Source organism: Pteropus medius, unplaced genomic scaffold (assembly GCF_902729225.1).
Source record: "Pteropus medius unplaced genomic scaffold, Ma_sr-lr_union100, whole genome shotgun sequence".
Taxonomy (NCBI): domain Eukaryota; kingdom Metazoa; phylum Chordata; class Mammalia; order Chiroptera; family Pteropodidae; genus Pteropus; species Pteropus medius.
This window is the reverse complement of record NW_024342542.1, coordinates 1,001,873-1,019,801: the sequence shown is the minus strand read 5'-3', so window position 1 is coordinate 1,019,801 and position 17,929 is coordinate 1,001,873. Positions and strand designations below refer to the sequence as shown.

Below are 17,929 nucleotides of genomic sequence, written 5' to 3'. Positions count from 1 at the left end.
ATGGAGCACTGAGGAAAGTTTAAATTACCAGAGATATGAAAGAACATTTAATTAGGATTAAAATCATAATCCGTTAGCCACTTCCACTTTCTAATAACAGTATCATATGCAGAGAATCAAAACTGCAAGCTTACTGAAGTGGGTTAAATAGTTTTAAAGCTGATTAAAACTACTTAATTCAATATAAACTATTTTCAAACCTCAAATAAATGATGGAGTATTCAACAATTTATTAAAAAAAAATCAACTTTAATAATTTTAGCCTTAGTAAAAGCCACTGGTAATACACAAATTGAAAGGGGCTTAATACCAAGTCCTTGGTTCCACATTGCACTTCATATTCCCATCTGTATATCAGCAAAGTTGTAAAAGCTGTCTACATCTCCAGATGCTGTCTCCTTGTTTTCTGATACAAACATCTATTTTAAATATAAAAGAAACAAAATAACTACTAGTAATCCCAAAATTCCAAAGCCCAGATTCTCCACAGAACAAAGTCACAAGCTTGTTATTTAAAAGAAATTCAAGTACATCATTTATAATATTTAATCTGTAGATTTTCTGTAGAATCCATGCAATATACTTTCAATAGCTATAATGTAAATTGAACCCTTTTAAAAGTACTTATGGTGTAATTAAGGTCTTTCATAATACTTCAGTTGTATTTTATTACACTTGGAATTTTACTGTTTTTAAATATACAACAGTCAATATTATGAAAGCTACTGAATAAAGAGGTTTATTTAAAGAACTTAGTTCTATTTTCTAGTAGTGATCTCAATAGGTTGAGAAGCAAAATGAAATCTTTTTAAAGCTGCCAAAGACATATCACTACCCTAAAATGAACTAGTTTCTAAACAATAAAGCAGTACTCAGTAGAATCTTTCAAAAATAGCTTTTACAAAATCAGCCAGGAACTAGAAGAGACCTGAGTTCTATTCTAGTTTTATCGTAAACTAGCTGTATGATGCTGAAAATTTAATAACCTCTGGGCTCGGTTTCCACATCTGTAAATGAGAAAGTTGGATTAGATAATCTTTAACTCGTTTGATCTAAAAACTCCAAATCATATAACCATTTTTTCCTTTTCCTTTTCTATTCAATATATTTGCCCTCTTCCTTAGTAGTGTTGATGATAAAATGAAACAAAAGACAAAGTACTTTACATTATGCAAATTCAAGGCACCATAAGCCAAATCAGACTATAAAACCAAAAATTTTCTCTGGTATGTTTATCAAAAAATAATCAGTTACATATATACTCATTTAATCCTCTTATGTGTTTGTTTTTTAAGTTATATTAAGTTATTTAGGTCTGAAATTATTGAAAACAGAACCTCATCAACATATCTAGAAAATATCTACATATAATGATTTCTAGATATAGCCCAAGTTCAATTTTTGAGGAAGCATTACTGAAACAAATAAAAATGAATACTGGTCAATGAGATCATCCATCTAAAGTATATAATCTTAGAAATATAGATGCTCCTCAACTTACAATGGGGTCACGTCCCAATAAACCTATCTTAAGTTGAAAATACCAGAAGCTGAAAATGCACTTAATACACCTAACCTACTGAACACCATAGCTTAGCCTAGCCTACCTTAAATGTGCTCAAAACACATTAGTTTGCAGTTGGGGAAAAGCATCCAGGCCAATGAATACACTGCAGAGTATCGGCTGTTTACTCTCATGATCATGTGGCTGACTGGGAGTTGAGGCTTGCTGCCACTACCCAGCATCACAAGAGACTGTGGTCCTGCGTATCACTAGAAGTATGGTTTCTACTGAATGCCTATCACTTAAAGTTGAAAAATCGTAAGTCAAACCATCATAAGTCAGGGACCACCCGTGTAACATTTTTTGATATATCAATATTTTGAAAAAAGGAAGGAGGACCTTAAGACACATTTGATGAGACTTTTACGTTTTACTTTAAAACGTATGTGTTATTGATGGTTTTTAATAAATAGATTCTTATTTTGTAAATTTTTAAGCAATCAAAATTTTATTTGGCAGGGAAAAACCAAAGCTTAGCTTCCCATTATTTACCATAGATTCTAAAAATCATGATTTGCTTTTTTAAAATTTCATTCAACACCAGGGCTAAAAAGTACTCTTTGACTATAAGAGAAATGAAATGAAATGAAAAGGTTTGACTGAAATATAAATGGTCAGTGAAATCTTGTACCTTGGTTCCGTTGAATACCTCGTTGACAATAATTTGACATCCTTCTACAGCACCATCTCCATTAAACTCCAAGGCAATAACAGGACCTATAAGCAAACCAAAGAAGTGGAATCTTATCAAGAATACAAATCTATTCTAAAACTTAATCTTTTTATTCTTCCTGAAGAATCTCCAGCCTCTTCTTTGGGGGCAAGAGAAAAGGAAGAAGGAAGTAGACAGATGGGACACATCACTTCAACTACTTCTTCCTACTCTAATCATAAAACAAATTAACATAGTCTCATCCCATAACGAGTACCTTCAGGGTTACTATAGGACTAGTCTCACATTTTTAAATGCTGTAAATAGTCCAGCTTTTCTGGTTTACTTTTGCCTAGAAAAATCATAAAAAGTCCACCCATTTAGCAGTACAAAAAATAGTTGACAGAATGACAAAAATTATCAAAAGCATCATAAGTAGGTTTTGCCAGGCAGCTAACCTTGCTTCCAACTCTCCTTATCAGCTAAATTCTGGGCCACCAATAATGAAGCTAGCCAAGTAGGAATTGAGACCAGAGACCAAAAGTAATGACCATCTGAAAGTATTTTTCTTGAATGTGCCTTAAAACTACATTCAAGAACCAATGATCAAGTTTTTTTTTTAATTCTCCGAATAGAATATTTATGTATCCTTTCCAAGAGATTAATTTGAATACTTTTAAACCACCTGTACTTTAAATTCTGGTGTAAAGATTCATGATTTAGTTTGGCTTGGGTTTAAATGTGGCATTGGCACCACCAGTGTCAAACTGCTGGCAAACATGGCCATAAGTTAGCCAAGCAAAATATGCCCTTCAATTCAATTAATATTTATTCAGCTATCATTATATTCTTAATAGATTTGCTTTTTATCTCCTATAGCAATGGAGAAGTCCTGATCTCTAGGAAATTAAAATTTCTTGAAAAAAGACATAAACCCATTAAACAAATGCAGAACAACAGAGAATAATGAAGTATTAAGTAATGAAACTAAGGTGAATGCAGTCATCTACCACAGAAGAAGGCACAAGAGAAAAGGTTACACTACACTGGGCACCAAAATAACTGAAGTCCTATGATTTAATACAGGCAACAAATACACAAAAGGCAGGATATTTAACAGTCACTTGAACAATTAGATACAGAGAATAAATTAAAGTATGAGTTTTTCAGCATCACAGTGTGTGGATCAAGATAGGTGCTGAGTAAAAAAAAGAAGGTAACTGGGGAAACTTTCCCCAGGAAAATGGATAATTCTATCTCTGAGGCAAGATATGGGTAAAATCAACCTAGACTATCTTGTTGAGCCAAAAAGCAATGAGGATATCAAAGGCCAATGGGGTTGTATCAAAAGGACACAGGAACCGGCTTGAAGGGGTTCCCAGTGGCCAAAGATGAGACATGGTGAGATCAGAGGGGAATAGACTGCAATTTATTAAAATATACCTAATATATAAAAAGTCATGAGCTCATAATGATATTTAGAAAAGAGAAAATTCACTGGACACCTATGTAGGTTGCTAAGGTATGAAATCATTACTCTGAAAACTGACACAATTATTTTCCCTTTATTTATTCTGCTTTTATGATATGGAACATGTTTCAAGTTAACCAAACAGCTCTGGTGTACAAGAATTTCTGTTAACATCCATTAATAAATGCAGAGGTAATGACATGATTAGAAAATGATCATTTAGCAACTCCTAATAAAATAACTAGATCAGGTAACAATCATCATGGTTTTAGCATCCCACAGGCAAGACTGACAGGAAACTAAAGAAGATAATACTGTCACTACCTGAAACTAACAATCAATATTAGCATCACTAAAAGTACAACGATCAAATATTATGTGCCTTTTCATTTAATGATATAGGAAATAGTGCCACCTGTGAAATATTTGTGCAAAAAAAAAATCCCTGAGTGTAAACAAGGCTTTGATCTAACTTCTAGTCTACAAGGATCGTAGAGGAACAAATTAAACAAACCCATGCATACTACAGGACAACTGACCAGGTTTCTTCTACAAGACAAAGGCATGAAACAAAAAGGGGACGGAGAACACCTGTTTTTGGTTAGGAGAACTATACAAAACCATATACAGTGAGTGGGCCAATTTTAGATCTGGATCAAATTAACTGTAAAAATACATAAAGAATGTTTTAGACAATTAGAGAAATTTGAATATGGACTGGGTATTAGATGATATTAAGGAATTGTTAATCATGATAGATGTGATAATATATCATGGTTACTTAAGAAAAAATACATTTTTAATTTTATTTAAGATACATATTGTAATATTTAGGGATGAAATGACAGGATATATCAAAATTTGGTTAAAATATTCCAGCAAAAACGAAGAGTATAAATTATTTTTTAAAGTATGGCAAAAAGTTGCTAAAACTGGGGGATGGGCACACATTGGGTCACTGTACTCTATATTTTTGAGTAGAGATGGTATATTTGGAAGTTTGCCAAAAAATTTTAAAAGCATTTTAAACAAAATGAATTCCGAACTAAAAAGAAAAAGTCGATAATAAATGTAGAGTTTCCAGTATTGCAGAAAATAGAAAGTTTGAATTAAGGTAGAATAGGTATCTTTTTATTCAGGATCACTATAAGGAAATAAGTAGACATATTTTTTAATGTTAGAGATTTACTACTGAAAGTTCCTGTAGTCTACGAAGACAACATAATTTGGAATTCAGAAATACAATTTTGGTAGAATTACCCAGGTATGTAACTTGGTTGATATTCTTTGACTGGAATATGATGAACTTCCAATAAGTGACCTAATAATTTGCCATAAAAGAAACACTAAGAAAAGAGGTGTACAAGTATCAATTTTGATTAACGTGTGTGGATATTCCTAAATTTTAAAAAAAAAAAAAACTATAGTGCTAACAATGACTTTTTAAGCTGTCTTATTTATCTTTTTAAAAATATTTATTTTTTAATTTATTTATTTTTATTATAGTGACATTGGTTAACGAAATCCAGTAAGTTTCAGATTTACAGTTAAGCAGTAAGGCATATGTATGTATACACACACACATACATATTTATATATTGCACTGTGTTTATTTATCTTTCTATCTAACAATAATAACTACTGTGATTATTTCAAACTGAACTATGAGGTCAACAAAGATCACTGGTCATGTTTTTAGTGTTTTAATGTGAATGTCTTATCAAGTAGTTCACAGCTTTAAATCTAAATGTTCAAACTGTCATAAAAGATGTGACTTTGAGTAAAATAAAAATTACTGAATGTCCATCCTATCTAATGAACTTTTCTGTGTAATCTAATATGACCTTGGAATAAGCCGCTATCATGTCTCAATTAGATGATAGCAACAGCTTCCCAGGTGCTCTCTCTGCTTCCCCCTTAGAGCAACCAGAGTGATAAAAGTTATATTTTAGGAGAGACCGGTCAAAATGGCATAGATGAAAGAGGCTTTGTTTATCCTCTCTTGTGACCATATCAAACTTGTGACAGAAACATGGAGCAAACAGCAAGCAGAGTAGCCTGGAGTCTAGATAAACAGAAGCCCTACAACTAGGGAGAGAAATAAGAATTTGCCCTGTAACAGGTAGGAGGTAGGAAGGGACGAAGACGTAAGGCAGCTGGTCCGAGTGGCTGAGTGGTACAGAGGCTACAGCAGCAGCAGCCGGCACTGTGGGCATTCCTCCTAAAGTGGCCATTTCTATGACCGGACTTCCCTACTGACGGACCTGATTACTCTAAGCACCAGTGCTGGGTCAGCTGCTTGGGGAGCACTAGGGAAGTAAAGGGGAACACTGAGTTGTTGGATTCAGGACCGAAGGCGAAGCTTTCCCCGGGCAGAAGTGCTGGTGGTATCTATTGCTCCTCTGTTGAGCCGCCTCCCTCCCAGTGTGCTGACGCAGCACCACCATAGCTGAGACATCATCAAACTGGAAAACAGAGGTTGCTCTGCCCAGAGGATCCCTTGAAACTTCACCTCTCCTAACTCGCAGCTCTACCCAAGCCACATCCAGGTGTGTTCTTGGCGATTCCTGTGCCTCCTCCTGAGGAGAGTCTGGACTCACACTGGTGGCAGCTGGCCTTGGTTTCTGGTGTGGCCTCTTGAGGCAACTCTAAGCACAGCATCTCTGGACTGCTTGCTGAATCTTAACAGGTGGCCCCAGAGGGGCACAGGCGGGGGCTTAACTTGGCCTGCAGCTGAACCCCTCTCGGGACTATGCCACTCGATATCGACTCAGGAGCTTTGCTTAGTACACAGATACACAGAAAGGCAGCCACAATGGAAAGACAAAGAAGTAGAAACCATATGAGAGAACAGAAGAGAGATCCAGGAATAATGGAGTCAAGCAATCTTAACAGATGCAGAGTTCAAGACACTGGTTATAAAGGTGCTCAATGAACTTAGGGGAAGGGTAGATAACTCAGTGAGAACTTTAACAAAGAGATAAAAAACATAAAAATGGAAATGGAAATTATAAAAGGGAACCAGTCAGAAATGAAGAACACATTATCTGAGATGGGAAATATATTAAGTGGAATAAACAAAGTGAATAAGGAAGAGGATCAAATGACCTATATAGAAGATGGGAAAACCAAGGGCACTCAATCAGAATGGCAAGAAAAAAGAAGCCAAGACTATAATAATAATTTAAGGAGCCTATTGGACACTATTAAATGTAAACACATACACGTCAAAGGGGTACTGGGGGAAAAAAAAAACCAAGACGTTGAAGAACTAATGATGTAAAACTTCCCTAACCTTGTGAAGGAAATAGACATACAACCCCAGGAAGCTCAGAGTCCCAAAAAAAGATGAACCAAAGAGGCCCACACAAAGACACATTATAATTAAAATACCAAACGTTAAATACAAAGAGAGAATCTTAAAAGCAGCAAGAAAAATCAGTTACTTACCTACAAGGGAGCAACCATAAGACTGGTAGCTGATTTCTCAAAAGAAACTATGCAGGACAGAAGAGTTTGGCACAAAATATTCAACATGATGAAAACTCAGGATCTACAACCAAGAATACTTTACCTAGCAAAGCTATCATTTTGAGTCGAAAGACAGATAAAGAGCTTCCCAGACAAAAATAAGCTGAAGGAATTTATGATTGTCAAGCCAGTATTACAGGAAATGTTGGAGGGACTTCTTTGAGAGGAAAAAATCATGCATTAAAAACAGGAATAAAGAATGGTAATAACTACATTCCTATCAACAAGTACCTCAAATGGAAAAGAATTAAGTGCTCCAATCAAAAGATAGGGTGGCTGAATAGATAAAAAACCAGGACTCCTAAATATGCTGCCTACAAGAGACTCACTTCAGATTAAAAGACACACACAGACTAAAAGGAAGTGGGTGGAAAAAGATATTGCCTTGATGGACCTAGATGGTGTTGCGCTAAAAGAAATGGGTCAGATAAAGACAAATATCACATGATTTCTCATCCATGTGGAATCTAAAGAATAAAATCAACAACAACAACAAAAGCTGAAATAAACTCATAGATACAGACAATATTTAGAGGGATACTAGATAGGAGGGGAGTTGGGGGGACAAAAAAGGCAAAGGGATTAAGAGGTACAAATGGATAGTTGTAGAATAGACATGGAGATGTAGAGTGTAGCATGGGGAAGATGGTTAATAATGTTGAAATAAATATATTAGGGGGAAGGGGAGTACTAAATTTAGTGGGGTGATCATTTTGCGAGTTATTTGGATCTCTGAGCACTATGCTATACAACTGAAGCTAATATATTATTGCATGCCAACTATAATTGGAAAAAAAACTCATTGACTTGTATAATGTAAATACAAGCAACTAATTGTCTAATGTATTTCAATAAAGACGGAAAAAAAAACCTAAAACAAGTGAAAGAAAGGAAACAATATTAGAGCATACACCAGTGAATCTGAAAAGAGAAAAATCAATGAAACAAAAATCTGCTTCTTTGAAATTATTAACAAAACAATAAACCTCTATCCAGGCTGATGGGAGCGGGAGAGGACACAAATTTCCAATAGCAGGAACATAAGAGGGACATCATTACTTATCCCATAAACATCTCTATGCCCATAAATTTGATGACTTAAATGAAATGAAACAATTCTCTGAAAGACAAACTATAAACATTCACTCAAGAAGAAAAAGATATCCTGAAGATCCCTATAATAAACAAAGAAATAAAATTTATAGCTCAAATCTCCGGGCCCAGTTGGTTTAACTGGCGAATTCTGTCACACATTTAAGGAAGAAATGATACTAATTCACTATCTCTTCAAGATCACATAAGAGGAAGGACACTTCTCAACTCATTTTATGAGGCCAGCATTATACTAATATCAAGCCAGACAAAGATATTACAAGAAAAGTATAGACCAATATCCCTCATGAACAAAGATGTAAAAATCTTCAATAAAATATTAGCAAATTGAATCTGGAAATATATTAAAGGGATAATACATTTTAATGATGGGGGTTCATCTCAGAAATACAAGGCTGGTTTGACATTCGAAATCAACAGAAGTCATTCACCAGATTAAATGACTCAGTAGAAAACATGATCATCTCAATAAATGCAGAAAAAAGCATTAAAATAATTCAACATCCAAGAGTGAAAAAACCCAACAGCCTAGGAAGAGAATGAAACTCTCTTAGCCTAATAAAATGTATGTACGAAAAACCGACAAGTAACATCATTCTTAATGGTGAGACTGAACACTTTTACCCTGAGATTAGTAATAGGGCAAGGATGTCCTCTTCTCACTATTCTATAGAACACCATCATGGATGTCCTAACTAACATAATAATGCTCGAAATAAAAGGCATGTCAAAGGGACAGTGGAACCAATATAAATGATCTCCCAAAGGCTAAAACTGGAGCAATTTGATAGTACTAGATTATACTCCAAAGAATAAAATACATATCCATGAGTCCCTACTGATAGATATAAATACTTGAATAAATAAATGGGAGAGAAGGGATAAATCTTTCTTACAGAAGAATTCGAAATAATGTAAGAATTCCAAATAATGTGTGTAGATATTCCCCTCCCTAGGAGGTGGAGCTTAATTCTCCTCTCCTTGAATGTAGGCTGGTCTTAGTGACTCAACTTCTGAAGAACAGAGTGTAGAAAAGGAAAAACAAGAACTTTACAGGGTTTAGGAAACCTGGCCAGATACCAACTGAAACAAGTCACTAAGGTCAACATCACCAGTGATGTCATGTTGATATAATGCACCCTCTTCCCTAAAACCCATAATCACAGTCAAAACAAAGAAAACATCAGACAAGCCCAAATCAAAGGACAGTCTATAAAATAACTTACCAGTACTGTTCAAATGTTTCAAGGTTATGAAAAACAAGGAAAAACTAAGGAACTGTCACGGATTAGAAGAGATTAAGGAGACATGACAACTAAATGCAATGTGAGATCTTGGATTGAATTCTGGAACAGAAAAAGGATGTAAGTGGACAAACTGGTGAAATTTGAATAAATTTTAAGGCCAAATTAATAGTATTTTACTAATGTTAACTTCTTAGTTGACAAATGTGCCATGGTTATGTTAACATTGGGGGAAGCTGAGTAAAGGGTATATAGAAACTCTCTGTACTACCTTTGCAATTTTCCTACAAATCTAAAATTATTCTGATATAAAAAGTTTATTTAAAAAACAAATTAAAATGTCTGGTACTTCTCATCTCATTCAGACTAGAAGCCAAAGTCTCTACAAGGGCCTACAAGGCCCTATATTATCTGATTCCTTCTCCACTACTTCTCAGATCTTATCTATTGTGTTTGTTGAATAAATGAACGAATGACCCTCTAAAACAAAGAAACCTATGTCTGACAAATCATCAGAATCATATGGGGAATTTTTTAAAATGCAGATTCCAAAGGCAGGGAGAATGAAATTGTCATCCACTACAGTACAATAAAACGATAATAAAATAATTAAAAATAATAAAATATGTAGTAATGAATGTGGCTTTCAAATACTAAGATGATAAAATAGGAAAAAAACTAATGTCTCTAATTAGTCAATAGGGCTTTTCGAATGATGTGAAATTTTGGTATTTTTTAATAGTAATAGGAAAAACATAAATGAGAAAGAGAAGGCAATGTAAGACATGCTAGAGGCCAGAGTAAATCAAATCAGCATGTCAAGCAAATAACCACAAAAGTATACCAATCATCCAGAAGGTACCTTTGTTCAGAAGAGGAAGGAAGTCAGGTGCTTTTTCCCGAAAAACCCTTTGAGCATCCTCAGCTTTCATTGACACTTCCTTTGTCTGAACTAGGAAAAAGCCTTTACCAACCATCTGTGGAAAACAAAGTTTCATTTAAATTTTAAAATGACCCTAGATTAAAAAAACAATATTTTCCCAGTCTAGTATTTTCCTGCATAAAATGTAACAGCATGCTAATTTTTGTTTTAGTTACGACTCTAATTCAGGGTGTCTGCTCTAACAGGTTTTCACATATACAAGATTCTTTCTTCTGGATGGGTGGTTCTGGTTAAGAATTAGTACTACAATGCCTACTGTTAAGATTAAGGGTCAGATAAACGTAAATGATCTCTCAAAATTTAAAATATAATTTAAAAATTTTTTTGACTGAAACTAACAGATGGAAGGTTTAGTTGGGTAATACTACAAAATGTCCAATGAGAGGAGAATGGTTAAGTAAATTATGACACATCGACATGATAAAATACCATAGTTCATTAAATATAACAAATAATAAAATGGGAGAAAGCTTATATAATTTTAAAAAGCATGATATAAATTTATAGACTATAGCACAATAATGATAGATTACATTTATGGAGTACTTACTATGTACCAGGCAGTATTTTTTTGTACCAGGTAGTTTTATGTACTTTAAGTGTATAATACGTTTAACTCTCTCATGAGGTAGATACTATTATTACTATTGTGCCCTATTATTATTAGGGCACAAAATGGTTAAGAAACCTGCCCAAGGTCATATAACTATTACATAACAAAGCTGTGCTACAAACCCAAATAATCTGATCACAGACCTAATAAATTAAAAATTATTCCTAAAAACTATTCAAAGTACAGTACATTATGATTTTTAAACTTATTTCTACTCTTTATTTCTATAGTTTTCTGCAAAGAGTACATGTTAATTTTTAAAATAGTTATTAAAGTAGTTTTTAAAAATGCAGTCATTCAACCATTTAATTTTTAGCAAAGTCTATTGAGTTTTGAATAGAAAAGTAACATATGCTCAATATAGTACATTTGAAAAACAAAAAATAGAAACAGAAATATCAATCAAGGTGCTACCATACAAAAATGCCACTGCCATATAGGTATACACACTCCCTGTTACCACCCCCCGCAGTTTACTTTAGCCCCCATTACAGAAATAATACATGTTTATCGTAAAATCCATAGAACTACAAAAAAAGTATACCCTTCTTTTAATCTGCTTAAGAATAACCGTAACTGTTAACGTTTTAGTATATATAATTTTCCAGACTTATCTACTTAAAAAAATCAGACACGTAATCTATAAATTTTCACTTACTTGACTGTGAACATTTTCCAGCTATTCTATAAAATCAGTTTCAATGGCTGATAGTATTTCATCCTATGACTACATTATTCCATACCATTCCATCAAATTGGATTCAAACTCAAATTCTTTTTCATAGCCCTCAATGCTACCTCAGAAAAAAGAAACATACATAAAATCGTAGCAGAAAATTACATGGACATCACTGCCAGATGATGACTGCAAAGTTACTAAAATATCAGAAATCCTACATCTGTTTCTAATTTTCTAGACTGCTCGTTACCTCTCATTTTATAGTCAGACACATAAACTGACAAAAGATGATTAATTCAATATATTACCTAAAAACAATGAACTATGAAACTTTATTTGAATATTTCATTGCAGATATTTGCAGAGACTTTTTTTCATGAAAATTCTTCTACTTTTAAAGACTTGAAAATAGTGGTAACTACCCAACTTAAATTATGCAATACTATACTTTTAAACAATTCAAACTATGTTTAATCTATTCTGTGTATATCTGTGATATAGGTTAAGAGCCAGCAAGAAATCTGATTTTCAGGTGAGAAAACTAAGCCCCAGTAACTTCTTTTGACTCCCTATTGAATGTTTTCTGCTTTACCCAGCTTTTCTGGACTTCCTACTCTCTTAAGTTTTATACTTCCTATCTCAAAAAACCATTATGCATATTTAATTTATAGAAATAATGTGAAACAAAATTCTATAATACTTGTAGGGTTTAACAAAACCAGAATTAGCAATCGCAGTTTCATTCTAAGTTGTCCTAAGAAATTTGTGTTATAATACAAGAAAGACTCATTTTATTTTTTCCATCTCAGAATTAACTAGCTTCTACACATATTTTCCTAGGAACTTGAGCTTCATTTTAAAAAAAATATGTAATCTCTCTTCTTTTTATTCTATTTTCATTCCTTGTGATTTCAGAATTCAATAGGATAACTCTAGCCAAAAAGTCCCAGGGTTTTTCCTTCTAGGCTGAAGAGTAGTTTATCTGCTTTGACTCCATGCACTTTTGGTTACACTCCTGCTCCACCAGGCATTTATCAACTTCCTTTACCACTGAGGCAGCATAGTAGCTTCAAGCTTAAGGGTTAAGATGTGGCCTGCAAAGCCACACTGCCGGGATTTAAGTCATGGCTCTGCTGTTTACCAGCTGAATGACCTTTTGCAAGTTATTTACCCTCTCTGTGGCTCATTTCCCTTATCTGTAAAAAGAAATAATGACATCTATTTCATAGGTTGTTCTGAATTGAGTTAATTCATTTAAATCCCTTACCATAGTACTTGGTATAAACACTATATAAATGTTAGAAAAAAGCTTATTGAATTGTACTATATATAAATGCAGGCAACTAGTTGTCTGTTATATTTCAATAAAGATGAAAAAATGTTAGCTATTATTATTATATTTTTATTTGTTTTAAATTATTTTGTATTCCAGAAGGACATCTAAAGAACCTCACTCTTCCTGGTTATACTGCTTTTAAGGGTACACAACAATCCCATTTTACACATTAGATACCAAAGGTTAAAAGGTTAAGAATGTCTGATGACTCATGAAGAAAGAGTGTTTGTTTTGATGGCTTTTTTCTTTAAACATGCTGTATATTCTTTATGTCCACTGTTCATTACCTACCAAAAGGAGTTAAACCTGAATAATTACATCTTTTGAAATCTGTATGTTGAGTTTTAAAAAATCAGCATATAATGAAAATATTTTCCTCTCAGATGTTAGATTAATGTGTTATTAGATAGCTCCAAGGCTAGAAACATTTTTTCTATATCTTACCAGATTCATATGATACTTTCATCAGATTGGTATAATCAAAAACGAAAATATCAAAGTCTTAAAATTATACTTCGGCTTCTGTTGTTTTGAAAACTAGACCTCAGATATACTTTGTAGATTTCAGACATGGGTTTTCTACATTGTAGTATGTAAAGCTACAGAGAGATAGTTATTTTTAGTTTTTTTCCCCCCTAAAATTGTTCCTTTTGACAGAACTGTTACGACTTTTAAAAATTCCTTTAAAAAATAGACTTGCTGAGTTTTCCATTCACTTCTCTATTTCTAGAAGCTTGATTTTCAAATACAAATAGGCTCTTCCTGAAGAACATCTGATTAATGGATAACCAATACATCATATTGTTGCCTCCCTACTGGAGCACCCATCAACACAGGTTCCCATAACCTCTACATCCCATTATTTTTCAAGTGGATGCTGCTACCCAAAAAATCCTTGTCTACTCAGAAACTCACCTGCTCATGAGCTCACAACCTCCACTATCCCAGCTCCCACCTCATTCTTCTCCACCAACCTCCCCTTCATGGCAATAGAGCAAAGGACAATAAAAAAAGGTAATGTGGAGGTTGCTTTCACAGTCACCAGGGTCCAAAAGTTGTCTTTCCTAAAACTCCAAATAAATTTCCCTACTAAATAATTATAAAAGGTCATGCTTTACTATTCAGTACTACTTTTGTGAGCTTCTGTGGAAGTCATTTATTATAAAGAAGTTCTTTGAGGGCAGAGAATTTTATCAATGTATCTCCACCCCCAGCACATGCTATATTTCAACAGCTCTAAGTTGCCATTAATTGTATGATGCATTTCAGATAGCAAAAATATGCAAAAACAAATTTGCATCCTATAATTGAAATGGAGTAACTTGCACATAATAAGTGCCTAATAAATGCATACTGAATTGAATTATATTTTAATAAGCTTCTTTGGGAAAGTATTTTGAGGCCTAAGAAACCAGCTTACAGATAAATCTGTAGGGGACAGAGGACTATAACTTAAGGACTGCCTATATTTCCAATAGCCAATTTGAAAAAAATGGAAGTTCTCTGGAAAGTGGTGTGTTTCTATTTAGGTATATGTCTGTATCTCTTCTCTCTCTCCTTACCTCATCAATTAGTTTCCTGGCATTTGCAATAGTATAATCACCAGCAAATAATACCACTAAGCATGATTCATCACTGCTCTTCTGTCTCTGACCCCGGGATATGGGTACGATACTTCTGTTGGCTTCTGTGGAAACACGGACAGCTTTGAGCTCTTCGGTAGTAGGTAGAGGAACATGGTCCTGAACTACAGCATCTTCTGGAAGAAGGCTCCAGTTGAGTTCTCCTGACACAGGTGTAAAGTCATGGATATTACTCCAGGTATTATTGAAGATACTTAACCCTGCATCTTTGAACTGGAAAGCCAATTCAGGGTAGTACCATTGAAAACAGCCGAACTTGATATTTGTGGAAGACTCAATAATGGGTTGAGTAGCACAGCACAAAAAGACTTCCAGCTTTCTACAGTCACGCACACGAAACTGTTGGCAGGCTAGTGCACACTTGCAATCTCTGCAATTCCGGAAAAACACGCTGCCTTTCACGGGTCCCAGAAAAATGATGCAGTTAGTGCAGTCGTCAATAGTAACTGTAGCAGAGTGATCAAAAATATAGATGTTACAGTTCTCACAGTCTTGAATGAGAAACTGTTGTCCTGCCACCTTCCCAGGTAAGCGACCTACTGTTTCATCTTTCAGCCCACTGAATGTATAGTCTTTTGGATCAACCTGCAGGGACAAAACACAGAGCTTTAGTGTTATTAACAGTATTTAACAAATACTGATTGTTGAGTGCCATGCAGAATTCTTAGTGCTAAAATAATACGTTCCTACTTTGACTTTGCAACATAGTAAGAAAATGAACGGGACAAATTTTTTCCCAATAAATAAAAGGCAAGGGGGGGAAAAGGTAGAGGAAACTGTTATAGATAAGGAAAGACTCAAGGACATATCAACCAATGTGTGGACATTGTTTAGATCCTGTTTCAACATACCAACTGTAAAAACACTTTTTTGAAACAATTGAGAAAATTCTCACACAGACACACAGTATACTAGATAATATTAAGGAATATTTCAGCTCTGACTCTTTTTCTTTTTCTGATGCTTCACTTTAAAACTTGTGCTTCTTTAAAAACTTCTGAAATTGGAAATACACCCAGATTGAAATACATTTATTTATCCTTCCATAAATTGATGAATGGGTCTTAGTTTATAAATCCTGACTGATTTCTGCAATATGCTCCAGAAAATGGAAAAACCTTAAGGTACAAGAATCATGAGATGTCAGAACTGGCATGTACAAATTTGATTCAAACATTTATTGAGCTATTCATACAATGTAATTTTTCAAATTTCACCATTTCCATACTTAGATAGTGTAAACTAAAGCTAACATAAGTTTTTAAAACCATATGCCTGGAATCTATTAGATTATTTTTTAAATTTTAACTGACCTATCAAAATATAGTCACTAAAAGGCCATTTTGATTTTTCCAAGTTACTTTTGAATCTACTTATACTGTTTTACCTCATGCAAAACTATTCATGCAGCAGAAACAGGCTCCCATAGATACAGTATGTAAAAATTCAATAATTTAATCATCTGAATCATCAGCAAACTAGCTTAATATGACTTATTCAATATAGCATGATAAATGTACTTATCTAGTTTTATATAACGTATTAGAAGGAGTACTGGTCTGCAGCATGAGGCAACAAAAGAGGCACTTGTTTTTTAGTCTTATTTTGTCACTTATGAGCAACATGATCTTGAAAAAGGCACTTTAACTTTCTGGATCTTCAGTCATTCAGCCATTTGAACACCCAATATGAGCCAGACATTATTTTAGGCACTAAAATGAACATGACCAACTTTTTCCATAAAAGAAGTAAAACACAAATGTAAACATGATTTAAAAATGACCTGGCTATATAATGAGAAATGTTCCGAATATTCTGGAAATACATAGGAGGGACATTTGGGGCAGGGGAGGCAGGGGAGGTAGGAGAGTAAGACTTCCTGTACAAAGTGAGAATGAATAAGCTGGAGTTCACCAGGTAAAATGGGTGGGAGCAGAGGATCCTCCCTTCCCATGCCAGATGAAAGTGATACTGGAATGGAAGCAGATAAAGCTAGAGAAGTAGGCAGGGGCTCTATTATAAAGCTTAGAAGTTATCTATGGGCAATAGGCTACTACAAAAGGATTATTCTGGTAAGAATAAGGAAAAGTAGAACATGGATCTCAGAGGGTGTTGCAGTCATCTTATTTATTAGGGAAGAGGAAGATGGGTTTAAGGCTGAAGGATGTGTCAAAAATGATTCCTAGTTCTCTAGTCCAGTGTTTTCCAACACAATCCACACTAGTACAATCTTCAGTACAGCCCAATACACATAATTATGAGTATCTGTGCATGCACACATACCAAGGAATTAAAATTTCACAAAATAATACATATCCTTATTTTGTATTAAGGCCCCTGTTATTTTCTATTACCCTACCTACAGGTTTGAAAAAACAAAACACAGAAAACAAAAAAAAAAGGAAATGCTGGAGGCAACACAGGTTTAATGTGAGAAGAGGTGTTCCAGCAATTTCTAGGATTTTACAGGTGATTTTATATATATATATATATATATATATATATATATATATATACACACACACACACACACACACACACACACACACACACACACACACACACACATACACAGTGTTCCATTTTGGTCTCTACCAAGATACTGAACTAGCATAGTTTCTGGCTTCCCACTGCCCAAGATCAACCCCAAAGGGACCAAGTAAGAAAAGTACCAAGAAAAGGGGAAACTATGAGAAATCCCTATGGTGGAACATGGGAGGGTAAAATAGAAAAGGAACTGCTGCAGTTTCTGCTTTTGCTTCTCCTGTCCCAAATATTGAGACAATAGTGCATCCTCCACACCATCTGGTCCAAACTTCCTTCAGAGTAAGTTCAGGGCAGAGCAGAAATGCTGTGATGCTGAAGAGCTGAGAATAAACAGGTAGGAACTAACTTTGACAGTCCTTCAGAACCTCTGCAAACTCTGATAATTGGTGAATTAAAATCTAAGGTGTATCTTCTAATGCTCTTTCTCTCAAATATTCATTGGTCAAGTAGACTGAAAAAATAAAATCGACAAGAATATAGAGGACCCGAACCACACAATGAATAAATTAGAGTTCTACATCTAACAAGTAGAGTATACTCACATTTTTTCTTAAGCATACATTAAAAGTTTTTTTTAAAATCACATACTAGAT

At 34.3% G+C, this 17,929-nt stretch overlaps 1 protein-coding gene across 1 annotated transcript in view; it reads right to left on the bottom strand.

The window, feature by feature from the left end:
- Window positions 1-210: 210 nt before the first annotated feature.
- RP2 (RP2 activator of ARL3 GTPase) overlaps window positions 211-17,929 on the bottom strand; it is a 29,177-nt gene continuing 11,458 nt past the window's right edge. The window contains exons 2-5 of the mRNA XM_039866395.1: window positions 14,709-15,374; window positions 10,438-10,552; window positions 2,196-2,281; window positions 211-419 (exon numbers count right to left, since the gene is read on the bottom strand). Of these exons, the coding sequence (XP_039722329.1) occupies window positions 336-419; window positions 2,196-2,281; window positions 10,438-10,552; window positions 14,709-15,374 (951 nt within the window). The 3' untranslated portion in view covers window positions 211-335. The remainder of the gene's footprint in view (window positions 420-2,195; window positions 2,282-10,437; window positions 10,553-14,708; window positions 15,375-17,929) is intronic.